This window comes from Ciconia boyciana, chromosome 2 (genome assembly GCF_034638445.1).
Source record: "Ciconia boyciana chromosome 2, ASM3463844v1, whole genome shotgun sequence".
Classification (NCBI taxonomy): domain Eukaryota; kingdom Metazoa; phylum Chordata; class Aves; order Ciconiiformes; family Ciconiidae; genus Ciconia; species Ciconia boyciana.
In genome coordinates this window covers 120,576,479-120,596,255 of record NC_132935.1, presented here as the reverse complement: position 1 = coordinate 120,596,255, position 19,777 = coordinate 120,576,479, and the positions used below count along the sequence as shown (strand labels likewise).

At 38.0% G+C, this 19,777-nt stretch overlaps 3 protein-coding genes across 6 annotated transcripts in view; 1 reads left to right on the top strand and 2 right to left on the bottom strand.

Annotated features, from left to right (window-relative positions):
* Window positions 1-5,928, bottom strand: part of ACAD11 (acyl-CoA dehydrogenase family member 11) — a 31,043-nt gene extending 25,115 nt beyond the window's left edge. The window contains 5 exon segments of the mRNA XM_072853835.1: window positions 846-1,010; window positions 1,470-1,631; window positions 3,306-3,431; window positions 3,667-3,766; window positions 5,751-5,928. Coding sequence (XP_072709936.1) covers window positions 846-1,010; window positions 1,470-1,631; window positions 3,306-3,431; window positions 3,667-3,766; window positions 5,751-5,887 — 690 coding nt within the window. The 5' untranslated portion in view covers window positions 5,888-5,928.
* A 100-nt stretch (window positions 5,929-6,028) lies between these two features.
* Window positions 6,029-16,856, top strand: UBA5 (ubiquitin like modifier activating enzyme 5). 3 transcript variants are annotated; one of them, XM_072853832.1, is made up of 13 exons: window positions 6,029-6,412; window positions 7,512-7,557; window positions 7,650-7,739; window positions 8,935-9,044; window positions 9,456-9,542; window positions 10,196-10,280; window positions 11,151-11,255; window positions 11,427-11,554; window positions 12,780-12,915; window positions 13,367-13,442; window positions 14,236-14,342; window positions 14,921-14,989; window positions 16,724-16,856. In XM_072853832.1, the coding sequence occupies exons 1-13, from the start codon at window positions 6,267-6,269 to the stop codon at window positions 16,724-16,726; spliced, it is 1,188 nt and encodes a 395-aa protein (XP_072709933.1). In that variant the 5' UTR covers window positions 6,029-6,266; the 3' UTR covers window positions 16,727-16,856. The 3 variants fall into 3 exon arrangements, with proteins under 3 accessions (XP_072709933.1, XP_072709932.1, XP_072709934.1); XM_072853831.1 differs by having other exon boundaries at window positions 6,031-6,412; window positions 14,921-16,745; XM_072853833.1 differs by lacking the exons at window positions 6,029-6,412; window positions 7,512-7,557 and having other exon boundaries at window positions 7,650-7,734; window positions 14,921-16,745.
* The window catches only part of NPHP3 (nephrocystin 3), a 29,149-nt gene continuing 26,228 nt past the window's right edge, over window positions 16,857-19,777 (bottom strand). For both annotated transcript variants that reach the window (XM_072853827.1, XM_072853826.1), the window contains one exon: window positions 16,857-19,617. In XM_072853827.1, coding sequence (XP_072709928.1) covers window positions 19,437-19,617 — 181 coding nt within the window. In that variant the 3' untranslated portion in view covers window positions 16,857-19,436. The remainder of the gene's footprint in view (window positions 19,618-19,777) is intronic.

Genomic DNA, 19,777 nt, shown 5'->3' with positions numbered 1-19,777 from the left:
TGTACAGTTTGGTCAATTCTTTCAACTACATCAGGAACAGCTGGGAGACTCCCTGAGACTGCCAGATTCTCTGCTCAGGGAGTCAATCAGCACATTTAAGCCTACCAACAGTATCTATCAACTGATCTATGCACAACAACGTGAATCTCTGGGATCTGTTCCTTTGTTGTGAAGCAGGCATTGCAGAGTCTTGGTCACAAATCCCAGGCATATCTTCTGGTCACAACACAGCAAATAGCATGGAAAAAAATAATGAAAATGCAATTGTGTCAATAGATAGGTAACACACATTTATTTCCACAAAATACAAAAAAATCTCTTCCTTTTGCCTAAAGATGAATGAGGAACTTTCAGGGTCTCTGTGATCCATGTGTGCTCCATAACTAAGCAGCTTTGGCAGATTTTTCCTTGCTTCCACTGGTATCACATATGCATTCAGATCCTTTTCCAAAGGCCATTGTTGTTAATTGAAGCCATACCACAGATTTCAACGGGCTTTGGATCAGATGCTTATGTAGTTTAATTAAGTGAGCCTTCAGTATGTCCTTAAGTTGCACTGAATTCAATAAGATTTATGCATATAAAATGTTTTGTTCCTGGACTTTGAAGTAGGGACTACAGCTAATGAATAAATTGAGTAACTAGCTCCTGCAATGAGAAACCAGGACTGTAATAGGTACCTAAATATCATACACAGAGTATAGAGAAGAGTTAAGTTCTCTACTGTTCCTTTCAAAGATGTATCATGCACTAAAACACCCACAGAAGTGTCTCATTACATGGTAGGAGTACAAACAAATGGAGGACCAAAAACTACTAAACACGTACAAATATGTTTCAAATACCTCTGTTGGGTGGAAGATGATGTTATCTATTCTAAAGTCCCCATGAATCAGGCTTTCTTCATTATCATCAGGTGGCAAGTTGTTTGCTAACCACTCAGCCAGTTTGTTCATGGCAGGAATATCTGTATGAGCAGCTGCATCATACTGTCTTTTCCAAGTTGATACCTAAAGAAATACAAACACTTCAACAGATTTTCCAACTGATTCACAAGTTTTTCAAGAGCACAAAATTCTGAAGCACGTGCTTCTGGGCTTTGACTATTACCATGTTACTTGTAAATTCAGTAAAACCCAGTACGTTTGCATTTGCAAATGTGGACTGTGAGATCCAAAGATGCAATGAAAACTACCTCTATTTTCTATTTCAATCCTATTTACATAGCCCAAATCTACTATTATTCCAAAAGCGAATGAATATAATACCCTGAGTATAGCATTACAGAACTGATCTGAATGTAGTAGTAACTTTATACTGTGCACAAATAATTTAACTAAGTGAAGGTGTTTGATAGCTAAAATATGATGGTTACTTTTACAAGTCATTAATAATTATCAATTTAGCTTGCAAATCAAATAAATCTTCAGAGACCTGACAAAACAAGAGAATTTTTTCAAGAGCTGTACCTGTCTTCTGCAGTATCCTGGTCCTCTACCATATCCTTGGAGACCCAATGACTGTAAATCAAAGGAGTGCAACAGGGCCAAAGTTTCTGTCATCGCAATATACAAAGCAGAACGCTCTGCTGGGCCCACTTCAGGCAGTGAGACATCTCGGAAGATGCGACCCTAGAAACATCATAAATCAGATATTTGGTGGGATGCATGCATCAGATGAAGAGAAGTAAAGCTATACATTTCAGGAGCAAAAACAAATGCAGTGAACCAACACTCCCTATGCAATCAAAAATTCCTTCCCCATTTATTTTATTCCTTGTCCAGGACAGATGAAGGGATTCACAGTAATCTCAGATCATTAGTATACAGGATATCTATTGGAAGGCAATTAAAATAACAGATATATTCAGCAGATGAAAGTCTGAATTATAGCACTCAATCCAGATATCCTCAAGCTTGAAAGTACCAGGAAAAAAAAATGCTACTGGATTGTCTCTAACAGCTAACTTCCAGAAAAAATATCAATGAAGACCTTGGCAGGGGAGGGGGGGGACAGGCAGGGAGAGGAGGGGAATGGGTGGGTTGTACATACAAAGAGGCAAACAATCCAAAGAAACTCACTTGCATTCTTCTTAAAAGCAGTTTAATACATTTAGAAAATGGGTGCGTTTTTCCATTTTCTCCTTTAATTTTGACCCTGCCAGTAACAGATTGGAAAAGAAAAAACAGACTCTTCTCAAAGTTCCTCAGTTTCACTGGTTCACATGATGGCTTCAATATATTTACACAGCTAAAGCAACAATAGAACTTTTTTGCTGAAAGATTCTGCATAACAAATCTAGAAATCAGATTTTGTGTTGTGTAATAGTTTATTCAACACAATAAATGTATGATTGTTTTCTAAATAGACAATGTATTTGTTAAAAAAAGTGCACTGCTGTCCATCTTAGAATGGATAGACTGTAAATTTACATCCTTAGAAATGTAAATATATCAGTAGCAAGGTTTCTTATTAAGTAATCACTTTGTTCTAGTCAAAACCAGAAAAATTCTCCATCTTTAATGTCAGAAAATTGTTTCAAATTCTTCAAAGCTTTTACATTTTATTACTCTTGAGTCATGGTTTTTGTAGGAAGGTTAACTTAATCTCCAGGAACTGGCCCACAAACTCTTACATTTCTAATTTCCCAGTGAACCTGATGATAGAGTAGGATGCAATGAAAGGGAAAGAGGCCTGAATTCAAATCCTCCTCCCACAGGAAAAAAAAAAAGACCAACATGATACAGCAGACTTACACTCAGAATCACCATAATCAAACAGAAACAGTATCAACTCAGCTACAGACATCACCCCCAGAGTGATGGACCACAGACAGAGCTATGCCAATTTCTTTCTGAAACTAGTGCTTGAGCTGGAATCCTTCTTGGTTTTCAAGAAAAGGTGATTGTATGTAGATTCCTATCTTCAGTACTAAACAGGTCCCAGGATGTCCAAAGATTCGGTATAACTTCATAGCCTGATTGTTCTCCCTCTGACTTGTGTATGCTTTTCACAGAAGCAATATTGCCTCATTTCAAGACATCCTTCTGAGAGCTCAAAACGAGAACAAGAGGTTAAATACTGAGCTGCAAATTTCAACAAAGTGGGAAATAAGTCCTGGAGAAGCTGAAACCAGTGAGAATCTGTGATAGCTAGCATTTCTTAAGAATATCAGAGGATTATTTATGTTTATATCACAAAACTTACTAAATGCTGGATAAAGCTCTAACAGAAAGGTTTTAGACAATTTAAAAGCAGCTTGTAGTAGGGAGAAGAAAAAAAATCTCTCCCACTGGAGGACCAACCTGCACATGCTGCATTACATAAAATTCCGTTCCAATGATAGAAACATCACTGCAATACAACAGGGGCTCAGGCACTGGAAATCCAGCTGAAAATAAGGCTTTCTGCACACGATATTCTCTATCGACCTGAAGAAGACAAAGAAATTTAGGTACAATGAAAAGCTGCCAAACATAAATGAGTACACTGAATGACAATGTATCCTCTTAAATGTTTAGTTATATGTATAGCACTGAAAATTGGAAACGATCCAGCAACTCACTGCATTTCTGGACACATTCAACAATGTGCTGCACCATCATGTATAGGACTTAGCCACCTGCAATACAAAGTGTTTGGAGCTTGATGAAGGATGTTACTTACCTTGTGAGCTCTAAGTAAAAGGGGGCCATGGGGCTTCTTCCTGAGCACATAAGCCTGCCCACCCTTCTGAAGATAAAAGGTTGGATTTGACTGGCCTGAACTACAAAGAGAAAGTTTATAATTACTTACAAATTCAAGTACTTACAACTTTTAACAGAAATGATGTAAAATGCACTGTGACTTGACCTGAACAAAATGGCAAGACAGAGGAAAGGGTTCTTCTCAAAAGTTGGGGGTTTTTTCCCAAATATAGTCTTACAAGGATGCAAGTGATAGCCTACAAAATCAGAAGTCAGAGGTTCTATTCCTATCCATAAGAAAGATGTCTTCTTTCACTGCGGAGAGGTCGCAGATACTCAATTTGTTCTCCTATGAAATGGAGACAGCATTTACCTCTCCTCCCTAAAGAGACATCATTAATGTTTTCAAGGTATGCAGTAGATACTAACTTTAAAGCTTTCCAATTTGGAGGAAATTAAACAGAGCAAAATTCACGCTAGCCCATAATTGTATTTGTCCTTTGTATTTTGAACAATGTAAGCACAGAGAAAGCTCTCCAAATAACTGCTGATTCTAGTATCAAGCCCCACTGTATGCTAGCCTGATCATCACATACACATGCTATGCTTAAGGGACTGCCTATAGTAACTGTAAAATTTTAAAGAATGAATGCTGCAGTGACAAAGAATCACAGAAACTAGACATTTCAATCACATACAGAAGAGAAGGACAACCTAGTTAAATCCTTCATAACACCTTGTCCATCCTATCCCAATCAAGCTCATTGATCCTTATTTTCCTCTGTGCTAATCTACATGCCTTCCTCTCCTCATTCTGGATCATTTTTAAGACGCATTCTGACCTAGTCCAATAAAAGATTGGACAACTATTGGAAAATCAAAATCAAGTAAACTTTTGCCCTCATGCTCCCCATGACATTTTCATTCTCCCTGAAGCAGTTAGGGCATAGTCTGTAATATAGTTTAACAAGTATACTGCACAGACAAATACTCTGCCTGGCACAACAGAGATTTAGATCAGCTGAAGCTTTGAAGTGCAACAGCAAGAAGTAGTAAAAGCATAAATACTGACAATATTTTAGGAGATTTTACTATTAGCTACTTTCCTGAGGCCCCTCCTAAAGTCTCCTCAATCAAAGTACATATGAGGATTAGAATACAGCTGAGGACTCAATGGATGTTTTATATTTGCATCAGAAGACAATGAAAAAATGTTTACTGTTTCTTAGTGATAGCTGCAGAAAAAGCAGCTGAGGTCATGTTTACAAAGGAATTAATACTTATTTTTAGAATAACTTAACTTCTAATAGTTAGCTCCCGATTTGAAGTCACACAGCCACACCACTAATTTGCCAAATGCAAATGAACTAGAAGTTCTGTGCAACAGTGGCTTTGGAGCCTGGGTGTAGCACCTCACTGGCACAATGCGTTGCTCTCAGGGGGTTAATGGGAATCTCAGCACAGTGTTAACGCTGTTCTCATGGATTTGCTTACCTGGCGATAGCCTAGGGCTTTTAAAATTGATTTCTTAAGCCATGCATGTGCTTCTGAACATTATTATTTGTTGTGCAATTAAAGATCAGATACATTGAGATTTATGAGTAGGCAATAAAACAGTTGTGGACATACTCAAACAGAGTGCACCACAGAGCGCCAAATACATGTTTTTCTGAGGACAGCGGGAAGTCCTCCCAACACATCGCCTGCCTGCAGATGGCCAGCTGCGGCTACAGGGTCTGGCTGTGCCAAAGGTCACCTTCGCCGCCACCGCGAACTTTGACTTCTCCAGCCGTTCAAGGGACGAGCTGTTACCTCGATGGCTGCTGTCCGCCATCACCAGGGCAAAGGGCCCTAACTCTGCTCACCTTTCCTGCCGGACAGCGAGCAAAGCTGCGGCCGCTCGCCTCACTCCACAGGGGCATACTTTGGGCCCACGCTCTGGCTTCACGCCTCAGGGCACCCCACGGGCGAGGGCCCATGTCAACGGCCCATGTCAACGGCCACGGAGGCTGCCACTTGCCCCTCACAGGCGGTCTCGGGGCAGGAGAGCGGCCCACCCTTTACCTGTACTGCCTGACAGCCAGAGCCCCCGCGGGCTGCTGAGGGAAGCCGGGCAGGTGGTTGCACAGGTACCGCTCCAAGCTCCCCTGGTCGAAGCGGTGCTGCCGCCGCACCTCAGTGCTGCCCGGCTCGGCCGCCATCTCCTCGCTGCGCCAGCGGCGTACGCGCCGCTACGCTACTGACGGAGGTGCCCCGCCCGGCCCGGCGTCGCCGCGGCAACCGGAGGCGGCTTGGTCCGTCAAGGAAAGCGGTCCCCGGCGCCGGGCCACCGGGGCTCTCGCAGTCGGGTGGCTTCTCCCGGAAGAAAGCGGTTCCCGGGAGGTAGTTACCGCCCCGGCTGACATCTGCCCTCAATCATTGCCAGAGCCCGCTCGTTGCCTGCTGTCGGGCCGCAGGAGACCTCCTCGAGGCGGGAACGCTCCCTGAGGTGTCGGCGCGAGTAGGGGACGGCGCTCCCTGCCGCTCCCGGAAGCTCCCTCAGACCGGGAGACGTGTCGCTGCGGTGTCGCTGGGGCTGCTATGGCGGAGCCGAGCAGGCTGGAGCAGCTGGAGCGGCGTGTGCGGGAGCTGGAGGAGGAGCTGGCCCAGGAGAAGGGCGGGCGGCGGGCGCCGCGGGCCCGCATCGAGAGCATGAGCCCGGAGGTGACGGACTCCAACCCCTACAGGTGCGGCCGGGGTGAGGAGGCTGCGCCTATGGGGGTTGGATTATGGGGAGAGGGCCAGGACTGAGCCATGGGGAGGAGGCCCAGAAGCTGAGTCAGGGTGTAGAGGATGGGGAAGAGGGAGGGCTGTGGGGTCTCAGGCCGTGAATTGGAACTGTGGGTCTGGGTAAAGAGGAAAAGAGATGTGGAGGTGGGCTCGGGCAGGTAGGAGTCTAAGGGATGGGGCTGGGTGTGCTGAGGAAGGTGTCAGGGCAATGCTGAAGGCAGGTGCTCTGTGGGGAGGAGGGGAGAGAGGCTCTCAAATTTCCCACCTGACTGGGCTGGCAGGGGTGTACATCTGGGTTACTTTGTATTATCTTGCTTTACAGTACAGGGAGAAAGAGAGGAAACTGTGTTTTTCAATTAAGTGGCTAATAAGGCGTTGGTATTGCATGAGGTTTTATTTTCGTTCCTCTAACTTACCTATTTTAGAGTTTAGTTTAGAGAAGTCTTGAGCATCAGGGACCCCTTCTAATGCTCAGTACTTCTGGAAATCTGATGCATTTTTTTTTTCAGGATGAATTGCTTTAATACAAGTTGATATTTGTACTACTTTCATTGCCACTTTCAATGAAAAAATGCAATAGCAGGATAAAATGTTACTTTAAAATTCTTCCAGTTATCCCCACAACCTGATATTCTCTAATTTTTTTTTTTTAAATGTTACATTGGAGTTAATCTCATCAAATTGATCAGAAAACAGTGGAAGAGTCTTTTCATTACAGAAAGAAGTGTAGGCTTTCATTCTGTAAACCAAGGATTCATTTATGAAAATAGCTACGGGTCCTCCTGATTTCATTGATGTTAGTCATACCAGCTGCATAAGTACATGAGTTTCTGCAGGGTTAGAACTCTCTTGCTATTACTAGTAGGAAAGCATCTACTGCCTCATTTAGACTGTATCTAGCTGGCAGTCACAACTGCAGTGAAAACAGCAGGCTTGAGTTTGGTGCTTGGTGGGATTATTTTTAAAGCAAAAGTGATTTTAAATATCTGAAAAGCAAAATTGCTATTAGAAATGTAGAGAGCATTTTCTGTATAATGTTGCTGTTTTTCTTTGTAGTCGCTTGATGGCATTAAAAAGAATGGGAATTGTCAAAGACTATGAGGTAGGATTCTATCTGTATTGAAACAGCCTTGTGTTTTTTCCCTGTGAGGACCACTCTTGATATACTGATCTGTATTTTATTTCTTTCTACAGAAAATCCGTACCTTTACAGTTGCAGTAGTAGGTGTAGGTGGAGTTGGCAGTGTGACTGCTGAAATGTTGACAAGGTGTGGCATTGGTAAGGTAATGAGATTTTTCTTCTACGTCTTTACAGTAGATGGACCAGTCTTCTTCATAAAGAGTTAGGTTCGATTTCACGCAATTGATTTTGTCCAAATAAAAAAAGTACTATGAAGAAGGCACTCAAGAACAGCACTTGCGTAAACATCACAAATGAAGAGTCTGTATTTTTCTTATGCTAGTAAAATTTATTTACTTAGGGATTAATCCTGTATCATGCAGATGATTCTTGTTTGGATGCTTGTCTTCTCCGTGCTCTTATATGGGCCCATCTATCTAACCTTCATACTGGATTATTGCAAAAGGAAAACAAAATAAAGAAAAAGGAGGGCATAACTCACATAGAAAATTGTCTTATGTTATGAGAACAAGTTGATATTCATGAAAGTGAAATGCAGTAGATGTCAAAGGTATTTTTATCACAAATATTAGTTTGTCATGTGGCAGAGGGAGCTAAAAATTTAATAGCACTTAAAAATAATTTGATGTGTGTATAGATAACAAGAACCTCCAGAGTTAATAGAACAGGATTTTTCTTTAAAGGAGGAATTTGGGAAATGACTTAGATGTTTGTATTTCCAGGCAAAGCCTGACCATTTACTCTTGGAACTTTAAGACGTTTCTTAATACAGAGGTGATGGAATTTTTTATTGCCAAGTTTATTCCCCCTTCCTCTGAAGGAACATTTCCTGAAGACCAGCATCTTGGGCATAGAAAAGGACAGTTGATTCAGAATTTATAATAATCAACATGTCCATGTATTATGTAGGTGTTTTAAGTGAATTGTTTTTGAAGAACTAAATGCCAAGACAAGAGAGAGAAATTACACATTTCTAGGTAACACCATAACAGCAAGTAGGAATGTGATAACAGAGTTGATAGTGTTCATGTAGATAATCTGTTGAATATTCTTAGTTTAGATCAAATTAACAGATTGCTTTTTATTAAGAGCGGTTTTCATGACTTAAGGAATCAGTTCCTAGTGAATGTCAGTTAGAATTTAGTCTTTCACGTACTTAACAATGTTGGTAACTTTTGTATGTGAACTGAATGGGACTGCGGCGGTGGGGGGGGTGTTTGGTTGGGGGTTTTTGTTGTTGGTTTTCGAATGAGTTTTGTTGTTTAAAATGCCTTGCCGTAGTGCTTTGGTTGCAGAGTCTTTGGAGATTCACATATGTTAATACAATCTTTATTACAGCTGCTTCTGTTTGATTATGACAAGGTGGAATTGGCAAACATGAACAGACTCTTCTTCCAGCCTCATCAAGCTGGATTAAGTAAAGTGCAAGCAGCAGAGCATACTTTGAGGTATAACTTAGAAAAGTGGGTATCAAAATGTATTTACCCAGGATGCTGCTCCAGAAAACTGATGTTTCATTCTTAATCACTTGCAAAGTAGCATTATCTAATTTGGAAATTTAAGTATAAAATAGTTGTGGGAGTGATTGATACTTTAAGGACATTTTTGTACTGGCCAAAACCTTAATGTAAGTCTACTTTTTAAGTATAGCTAATTTTGCTCAGAAGTTTGGTAGAAACTATACCACTTTGATATGTTGTGATTTTTCTTTTCTCATCTAATCTGTGAATTTTTGACTAATATGGGTGTATTCTAGACTGCAGACTGGAAGCTTAAGACTGTAGCAACACTTGTGAAGTTAGGGAGTAGAATGCACGTTATCATTGTATTTATTAACATTGACTCATTTCCTCCATAAGGAATATTAATCCCGATGTTCAATTTGAAGTACATAACTACAACATCACAACACTGGACAACTTTGAACATTTCATGGATAGAATAAGGTAAAATCTCTCACCTTCTGCTGGTGTGTGGCTCTAAATACAGCCTCACATTTTTATTGTTGGGTTTTTTTTCAATTTAATGACTTCCAATTGAAAACCAGTGGGAAATATGTATATATGAAGACATCTCTGCCTAGACCTTTCCTCTCAACTTGGCATTTATTTCTACTGTTACATAGTTATATTAGTGCATCTTTAGATTTCCAACCAAAGCTGCAGGTCTTATAGGCTTTTCCCATTATAGTCAAAATATGATCTGATCCGTTTTCTGCTCTGGAGTAGTTTCAGGTATGCTTTACAGAATCAAGAAAGAAAATAGTTATTAGCGGATCTCACAGAGAAGTTCTGAAATAACTTTTCCCATTTGCAGTTATGTTCTACAAATATACAATTCTCCAATACTTTGTACTGTGAGTGTATACTATATAAAACTTCTTTTAATCTAAAATGCCCATATATTTAAATCCCAGCTTCAGCATGCTGTTGCTTCTACTGTAGATCTAAGATGCTAGTTGTATCCTGTTCTGCATTTGCACAAGTTTTGTTAGGCATACACTTCCTATGTGCTTCTGTACTCTAAAGCAGTATGTTGATTGCCATCTTGGTATTTTGTTCTGACAGAAATTTAATGCAAACTCTGATACTTATTTCAGTAACGGTGCACTAGAGGAAGGGAAGCCTGTTGATCTTGTTCTAAGCTGCGTGGACAACTTTGAAGCTCGCATGGCAATTAATATGGTAAGGCCATTGAAGGCATGAACTTGTAGAAGTTCATTTTCTCCTATAAATAATGCTAGGAACTGTGGGGACTAGAGAAAAGACAGGAACTTATCAAGAATCTTCTAAGAAATTTCCTCCTTGGTTTAAGGAAACAGAATCTGAGCTTTTACCCAGTTCTTATAAAACACATTTTACATGTATAAATATAACTGTAGACTTTTTAAGTTTCTAGCAGCTAATGGTTAGTAAAAGAGTTAAGTGTCGTAAGCCCTCTCTGTCTTTCCAAATTATCCTGTTTATATAAAGGTATTACCAAAGCTTGGTATGTTAAATCTTACAAGCTTTTTAAAGACTGTGTATAGCTAATTGTATACTTCATATGACTTTTTGTATACTAAAAATGTCTTAAGGCTGTGTACCTAATCAAGCTAGTTTTATTTATAGTAGCAGCCAATGTAGGGTATATGCCAAATGCATGTTTTCTGTTACCCTTCAGCTAACTTGATCCATAAATTGCATGCACTGAAGGTACACAGATACACTGTATCCATGCCTTTAAAAGTAGTTTGTGCAATTAGGTTTGGTAGTGTGCTGAGAACTGGATCACTAATGCCTGTATTTGTTCAAAAATCTTAGGTCCTCAGGAAAGCACAAAGGGCTGGCTTCATGAGGACGACATTAATTTGTCCTTTGATTTGTCCTTTGGCTCTGATAAACAATTTCTATTCTACCTTTTCTTGTTCCATTTTCTGATCATAGCCTTTTTGTCTTAAAGCAGGAAGATCAATGTGTTCAATCACTCTCGATTTACAATGTTTTTGGGTGGGTTTTTTTTTTCTTTTCATTAAACTTTTGCAGTGCTGATGTGTGTGTTTCTGTGTTTATAAGGCCTGCAATGAACTTGGACAAATCTGGATGGAATCTGGAGTGAGTGAAAATGCAGTGTCGGGACATATACAGCTGATCATACCTGGTGAATCTGCTTGTTTTGCGGTATGCAGTGCTCTGCTGAATTGCTTGTTTGCCTTTTAAAGTGGGACTGGGAATATGAAGATTAGCTGGCTAGTGAATGCGATCCTGGCACAGCTGATAGAGTAGCTTAAAATTTTGTGTGATCTGTGGGGTTTTTAATACTTTTTTAAAACTTAATTTATTTCCCCTCAGTGCGCTCCTCCACTTGTAGTTGCTGCAAATATTGATGAGAAAACATTAAAACGAGAAGGAGTTTGTGCAGCTAGCCTTCCTACAACTATGGGTGTTGTGGCAGGAATTCTTGTACAAAATGTTCTGAAGTAAGTGACTGAGTTGTTGCTATTCAATGTACAGCACAATAAGAGAAAGAAACCTGAAGGAACATTTCATAACGACGGGTCTGGTTCTTTTTATATGTTTGTGGCCTGTTTCCTAAAGGTATTGGCATTATTGGATAGGGCTGAAATATACACTGCTTGAATCACTGGTGTGTTTACTTTGGAGCTGCTGTCTTTAATAGAACTTTTCAGGGGTAAGAAAAAGTCTTCAGGGTTTTCCTAAGAATTTCTCTTACTGCATACATATACACACACACATTTTTTTCTTAATTCTGCTTTTAAACATGCTCCCATTTGACATCGTTAAATTATACACAAAAAATGCTACAGTGCTGACTTGTCTTTGAAACTTTGTAGATGGGCAAAGAATAAATAATTTATCTTGCATTGTTTGTATTCTGAAAACCTGAGGTGAACTAAAAATAGTTATATAGCAATGACATATTTTAATATTTTCAAAAAGTACTGTCACATGACTCCCAACTGCTAAAAGAACTGCATGTATCAGCAAGGAAAATATTTGAACAACTTTGTACTGTTTCAAAATGATGCACCATGTTTTACAAGCATCTTTGAGAATAGCATCTTATTTAGCCTGTTTTTAGCCTTAGCTTGGTTTTGTCAGTTATCCAAAAATGTCTAGTTACAAAGAATAAAAGCGTTGTTTGCAAGTGTGCCTACAAACAACAAAGCTCCATTTTCAGCTGTGCAGAGGGAGGTATTATATAAAATTGCATAGCAACATGTGTTTTTCTTTAATGAAGAATGCAAACATTGCAGTTTAATTTAAAGATTTATTTTCATTGCAAATCTGACCCTACGGTAAAGATGACTAAACTGCTTCTGATTAGTGGTTGAAAACTCTCCCATTGTAATACAGGGCACCTGAGTGTTTCAAGCAATGGATTAAGGCACAGGAGAAAACTGCTTACATACTACTATAAACATATTTTTTCTGAGACTGTAGCTGACTTGTTCTCACACACTTACACCACAAGAGGGTAAGAAATAGCTTCTGTGTTGATGCAATTACGCCGTTGTCAGGTGACTACAGCTTATTTTAAGACAATTACAGCAACTCTTTACAACTTCACTAGTGTAAAAGTGTATTCGAAAAGTTCTTTGAGGAAAAATTATTCCTTGAGCAACTGAATTTCTAGGTTTGCACCTGTATATAAGGGCTTGCTTTCTCTGTTTGTGTTTCTAGATACCTGTTAAATTTTGGTACTGTGAGTTATTATCTTGGTTACAATGCGATGCAGGATTTCTTTCCAACTATGTCTATGAAGCCAAACCCACAATGTAGTGACCAAAATTGCAGAAAACAGCAAGAAAATTATAAGGTAAAAATGTTTTGGTGTGTGGGGTTTTTTTTCCTTTCTTAAAATCTTAAGAACAAAGCAAGCTACAGATCTGTAGTAAAAGAAAACTTTCATTGCTACTCCAATTTTCAGCAGCCTTGTCTTCAGATGGTTGCAAGTGTTTCTAAAAATACAGTACTTTAAGAGTTATGGTAAAGCAAAGGGTAGGCAGAATGGCTTGCATTCAGTTAGATAGTATTTTGTTCTACAGTAATTGCTCAACCTTTCTGACAGTCATATATTTTTGAGCGTTAATGGGTTTGGTTTTTTTTAACTTGCAGGTATTCTGCCTTTTTGTGCCTAACAAAGTTCTAAATGGTGACTACATATCTTAAATATTAAAAGAAGTGTGAATATTAGATTTGATCTTCTTTGCTGTTGTTGAAAATTGGACTGTTTTTTTTTTTTTAATCTTTTTGTGTTTTTCCTTCAGAAAAAAGAAGCTGCACAACCAAAACAAGAAGTAATTGAACAGGAAGAAGAAATAGTACACGAAGACAATGACTGGGGTAAGTAATCAACTGGAGACTAAATGATGTTCCCAGTACCGAGATTCCATTAGTCTTTGTTTTGGGTGAACACACTGTAGGGTACACAGACTTGTTACGGTTCCTACTTTTTGTAACCTACACTGCGTAATTACTGCTGGCTTTTCACAGGTTTTGACAGTAATGTTACCACAACCTGATGATGTATTTTTAGTGTAATGTGCAGGTTTTAGGCTCAAAATGTAACCACCATTTGAATAAAAAACTTTCTCGGAAGAGGGTCTGAAGATGAAAGATGTGAGAAGAGGTATTCACTGTGTGTTCCTTTTAAATATGTAACTAAAGAGCATTTGTCCATTTCCATAACCGCTGTGCTGAGGCATCCCATGGATTTTTATATTCCTCTGAGGGCTTTAAATTAGAAGGAATTGTCTTAAGGAATGGTAAGCGTGTTTTATATAACCATTTCAAGAATGGATATACACATTCTGTTTATTACATGATATAGAAAATAATCTTGGCTTACCATTGGGAAAAGTGTCCTCACGATAAGATTTAAATGTTAAGGACAAGGAAGTCCTATAGGAGGGGTTGGCCGTAAGTTACCTGTATAGAACCATTTCATATATTGTAAAGGGAAAATATTTTCCATTAATAATGGAATGAAATAGTTGAAATCAAAGGTCTTTCTGCTTTTAAATTTCTTCTATTTCGGAAAAGTAGCTGCCATTTTCCTCTTACTGTGATAACATAGTGATTAAAGAACTTTTTCTTCTAACTTTTAATTGAGTTCTCGATTCCTTTTAATGCAAAGGCATCGAATTAGTATCAGAAATTTCAGAAGATGAGCTGAAGGCTGCATCTGGCCCAGTACCTGAGCTTCCTGAGGGAATTACTGTAGCATATACTATCCCAAACAAGGTAATGTATTTATTCTTTATGAATTTTTGAAATACGTGTTGTAGATTAAATTTATAATACCAGACAGTTTGGTTACGCTTTAAACCTAAACTAAAATTCCATCTTGAACAATTCCAGTGAAACTGTACCTCAGTACATACGATTAGTGTCTTCAGTGGTCCGGTTTTGTGTTTCTATGAAATACATTTCTTTAAGCATGCATGCTAGTGTCAATGTGGTTTTGAGGTGACAGGAATGAATATATTTGGGGGGTGGGGGAAGGAAAACAAGTATCAGTTTCTCAGTTGATATTTTGGTGACTGATTAATTTTTACCGTATTTATCTTGTAAAAGCTATATGTAGTCAAAGAGCAATTACTATCCCTGGGAAACACAGAATCTGTATGTATTGCAGTCAGAACATTCTAACTCCTAGTCAGAATAGTTTATGATTTAAGCTTATAATCACTTAGGCCTAATCTTGCAATTGAGAGCTTGGTTCTAGGAAAATGGTGTGGTATAATGGCAATAAAGCTTATTTGTGGGGGGTTTTTTGTTTGCTATTTTTGTTGCCAACTTTTTCTTCCTGTTCCTAATAGGAAGAGAATTTGATAACTGAGGAGACAGTAGCAGAGTGTGAAGAAAGCCTAGAAGAACTCATGGCCAAAGTGAGAAACATGTAGCAAAACAAATATTAAGTACAACTTTGGGGAGTTTGGATTGATATTGGATTTTGAGAAGACCACTTTTTTTTTTCTTTACCTCCACTGAAGCTTATCTTTACATCTCTGACAAAATGGAACTGTTACAGGGGCAGGCAGGAAACAGACTTTGTTTATATTCTGTTGTCTATTCACGTCTTTAAGATAGGGATTTGTGCTACTGTAAATTTTAATTTCTCAGCATTGCTAGTGTCCAGATATTCAGTACAAAATGAGATGGATAAACTAACAAAAGCAGGCATAGCACATTCTATGCAATATCACGTGATGAGAACAGTACATAGTGTAGGACAAGTGAAAGATGAAATCTGCTGGAGTGGACTGAACAGGTCAAGGGCAGGTGATCATGCCTCACTCACATTGCTGCTCCTGATTTTCCAGGCACTTGTACTTGTTGTTGTTCACTGGTCTCTGTAAATTCTTGGTATGGATCATGCTGTGGCTACTTTTTCTGAGTAAACAGAACATTTCAGCTTTTTCATCTGCCTTAAATATCTCTGGCATGGAATTTTTTTTAAACTTCCCTGTTTTTATCAATGTTTTACTGCTGCTTGTTCTTAAATAGCTGTCTATATGTTTTGTATGTGATAATGCTTTGAGTATGCTGCAACAAGGCAAAGTCTTTTGTTAGCAGATAATTATACTAGCAGACTGGGTATTAGCATGCCACTATTTCAGCTTGCAGATGCTTTTCATGACAAAATCTGTAAGAATTACCAGCAACATTGGAAAGGAGATTTTGTCTATCTCTTCTAAAATCTAAATATTACATTTTTGTTGGTTATTAAAAGTTTAGCTATAATTCTGATCGATCCCCATCATATGGGCTATATTAAGGAATATACTTAATCTCAGTTTGCATAGGAAGGCTTCTAAAATTAGATGCTCTAAACTTTGTTTAGTGTTGCAAATATCTTCAGTGGAGTAGCTGAGCTATTATATTTGTCTTGTAAATAATGTTAGTACAGTTGTATTACCTTTTAAATTATCACGTGTTAAACTGACCTGTTTAACCCTGTAGTGCCAGTATCCTGCAGAACTGGAAGTATCAATTTCAAGTATTTTAACTACTGTGGGTGTCTGATCCAGAACTTGATCATTATTTAGATTTGGTTTAGAAGAATGCACATTTCAGCCTTTGCAGTATAATACAAATATTTCCAACTTGGGCTGTTCAAAAAACCTTTCCACAGCATGATGCAGCCAACACAGAACCAGCTAGTAATAATAGTAGCAGTATCCAACTAACATGTAAAAAGAGTAGTATTGTGGAGGTGCTTCTGTTTCTTAGGGCAGCAGAATGAATACTTAGTTAAAAAATGTTTGATTTCTAAGCAACAGTTACAAACTTCAAAATCTATTTCTTCCACAGCTGACACTAGATTATATTATATACATAAAAATCATCTCTGAAGCTAGTGAGAGAGGTTTTGCATGGGTTTTGGGTATGGTGCATTACTCTGTAAAATGGAAGTGTTTTTTTGGATTGAGTTCAGTTTTGGAGAAACCAGATTTTAGAAATGAACTGTAAAGAGGGATGGGAAATAGAATAATGAGATCTTTAAAAAGGTACATACTTGAATCCGTGTCACTAAGTCTACATTAGCTTGATCCAAGTATCAACTTAAGTGTTACTTACATTTCTTTGTGACTTTACCTTTCTGTTGGGAACAATAAAAGTGAGGCACACACCTGGCTCTGGAGATCCCGAGGCAAATGGCAGACTCATTTCTACAACAGCTCAGTTCATCTTGACTTTTAACTATTTGGCTGACATGACTGCTATCACATGATTGACAGCTTTACAGGAGGCAACTGTTTACCATTTTACTTCATGTACAGTTTTATGAGCAAACTAATACACTTTTGTATGCCTACATACAGAGTACACAAAATGGTTCTCATGTTACTTTCAGACTTTCAACTTGTACATACAAGAAGAATTTGAAATAATTAGAAAATACATTAAGATGACTGTATGTGCCAATGGTTAAAATTATTTAAAAATAAACATCAAAAAAAGCAGCTTTAAGGATTTTTTTTTAATTAAAGACATTTACAAGTATAATCTACTCCGACTATATAACATAATGGAAAATTTATGACTTCTTTTGTTATGAACTAACAAATTAAAGCATATTGCAATGGTTTAGTCCAGCTTTGTTTATTTGGTAATCTTATAAAAGAAGCTTTCAGTTTTTACAGTGTATCATGAATGTTATTGAGATGTTGATACTCTGACTGTATGATTAAATCTCTGTTGAAACTGGTGACACTGTTTTGAGGTGGAGTTCTCCTACATAGAAGTATTTAGCATACACCAGATACACAAATTACTTTTTTTTTTTTTTAATGTCCAGGAGGTACAACTACAAATACATGAACAACTGTCTTAAGAGTGCTATGACTATAGCTGCGTAAGCTTATGGCCAACATGCAGCCTGCAAGACCCTCCACTATTGCTCGTGATCCTGTTTTACTTTCTGTAGAAAGTTTTTTTTTGGGTTGACAGGGTAAGTATATTGTTTCCTCACTGTCTTTGGTAAAGGACCATGGATGGCTGGGATCTGCTACTTTTTATGGACTGATTTTTCTTCCAAAAGCAACCCTGCAACCTATGAATAAGTTGGAAAGAAGTCACTCAAGGGAAGAATAGTAACAGTTCAGAATTGGAAATCACTAAATGGGGAAAGTCTGATATAACACTGAAGGTCTAGAAAGTAGCTTCTTATTTAAGCTAGCAACATTAAGGAAAACTATTTAGGAGAGCAAGATACAGCATTATGTGTGTTAAAATCAGAACAGAGGTGACAAGCTAGACCAGACATCTGATAATTCATAACACTGGCTTTAGAGGAGGGAATTAGCAAGTCTGAGAAGAGCAGGCAACAGAAACACATACAAGCTGAGAAGGTTGAGGTTTTTCAGGTTTTTTGTTTGTTTGTTTTTTCCTTTCACCCCTCTCCTTACTTGGTAACAACCAAACTTTCCAATTTTTAACACTTTTCAAGGTGGCTGGAATGCAGTGGAAAAACTCTTGCTTTGATTAAAAACCCATTTTCTGAAGTAAGATGAAAATATCCAGAGAGCTATTACAAAGTGTCAACTCCTGTTGCTGTATTGTAATACCTTCAAGAGCTATTTTTTTTTTTTTCAACTAAATCTTAACCTTAAAAATCAAATTTGGGTTGTATATTTGTTCTACCAGTTTTATATACTGTTTCTTTTGCCAAGTTACAGCCTTACCAAAATATTAAATTCCTTCTAACCAGAGCAAAGGCTGAAATGGATTATATTTAACTCTACTCTAAAAGGGAAAAAATACTGTGGAAGGTAAGTATCCCTTTGAGGTAAAGGCCATTTGCATTTTTCAAACTGGAACAAATAAATCTTTACAGCAGTTGCCTCTGAAATGTTATAGCGAGGTTTTGGTTAATTTTTCACTTACACTCAATTTTTTATAAAAAGTCTTTTTTTAGTATGTATTTAAATTGATTCACAGATTTATGCACTGAATGAGAACAGACTTCAAACTGATTCTTCCAGATGACTAGGGTATTAAGAAATACAACAGGCAGGTAGATTTGATTAGCATCTCTTTATCTGACGGCAAACTATTTTGCATCACTAGGTTTTTTCCAGCTAATACAAACATTCTTGTATTTTAAGGGATTCCCTGAGATTAGTGAAAGTACTGCTAAAGGGTTAACAACAGGGAAACAGGTCGTAATCATCTTCATTCTGATTCCTCACTGGAAGTATTTTTAGTAAGCACAGTTGAATCTGACAACAGCTTTAACTGTAGAGGATGATGTATTTAGACATATTAGCTTCCCAAGGAAACCAATTATTTTTGCACAAGTCCCTTGAATGTAAGTTTGCTTAAAGCTGAAATAACCCTGCAGGTAAAACTTTGGGTGGAACAATATTTTGACTTTTTCAAAATTACTCTCTCTTCACAAACAACTTCAAAAGCTTCTGAAAAGGCAGAAAGGATTGATGAAACAAAAATACACAAACCCTCTAAGCCAGGCCATTACAACATAGAAATAAGAAATACACCATAGAGTATATACAGTTGGTTCAACTTGTTAGAATCCTGGCACTTAGGCTAAGAGGTATCAAATCCACATTTTTGGTATTAGCTATAACTTGAGCTAGTAACTAATATGCATATCTATATACAATGAAAGAAGCTCACTTTGTACCAAACAGTCTGCAAAGTTAACATGGAAGGATTTCAAGCTTAAAACATTTGTTTCCCTGTCGTTCATGAAGACAGGTGTCAGTCCCAAAATAGTACGTTATCCTAGGAAAAATAGATTTGTCTTAATAATTTTATGTCTGCTTTAAAATAGCAATAGAGACTGCATTTTCTTTGAGCAGGTTTGTATCACCTTTGTCCATGTTCCAGGAAAATGTTTGGTGATAATGCACTTTTTAAGCTGAATGTATCTCCACTCAATGAGTGTCGAGAAGTTGCTTTTCCACCTATCAATAAAGTCTCTGCTTCTTTTATTTCCATAGCTCTCTTGTAAAGTTCAGCTGCCTTCTCAAAGTCTCCCCCTTCATAGCTTTGGAGAAGAGTAAAACAAAGTTGAAACAAGCAAATAAAACAAGTCTCTCAATTCATTTAAACTGAAATGCACACCATGCTATCAAAGTGTACTTAAGGCTCTCTACTTTCCTAATAAGTACACAAGTCCAGGATGTTTTGTTTCATCCAGTAATTTT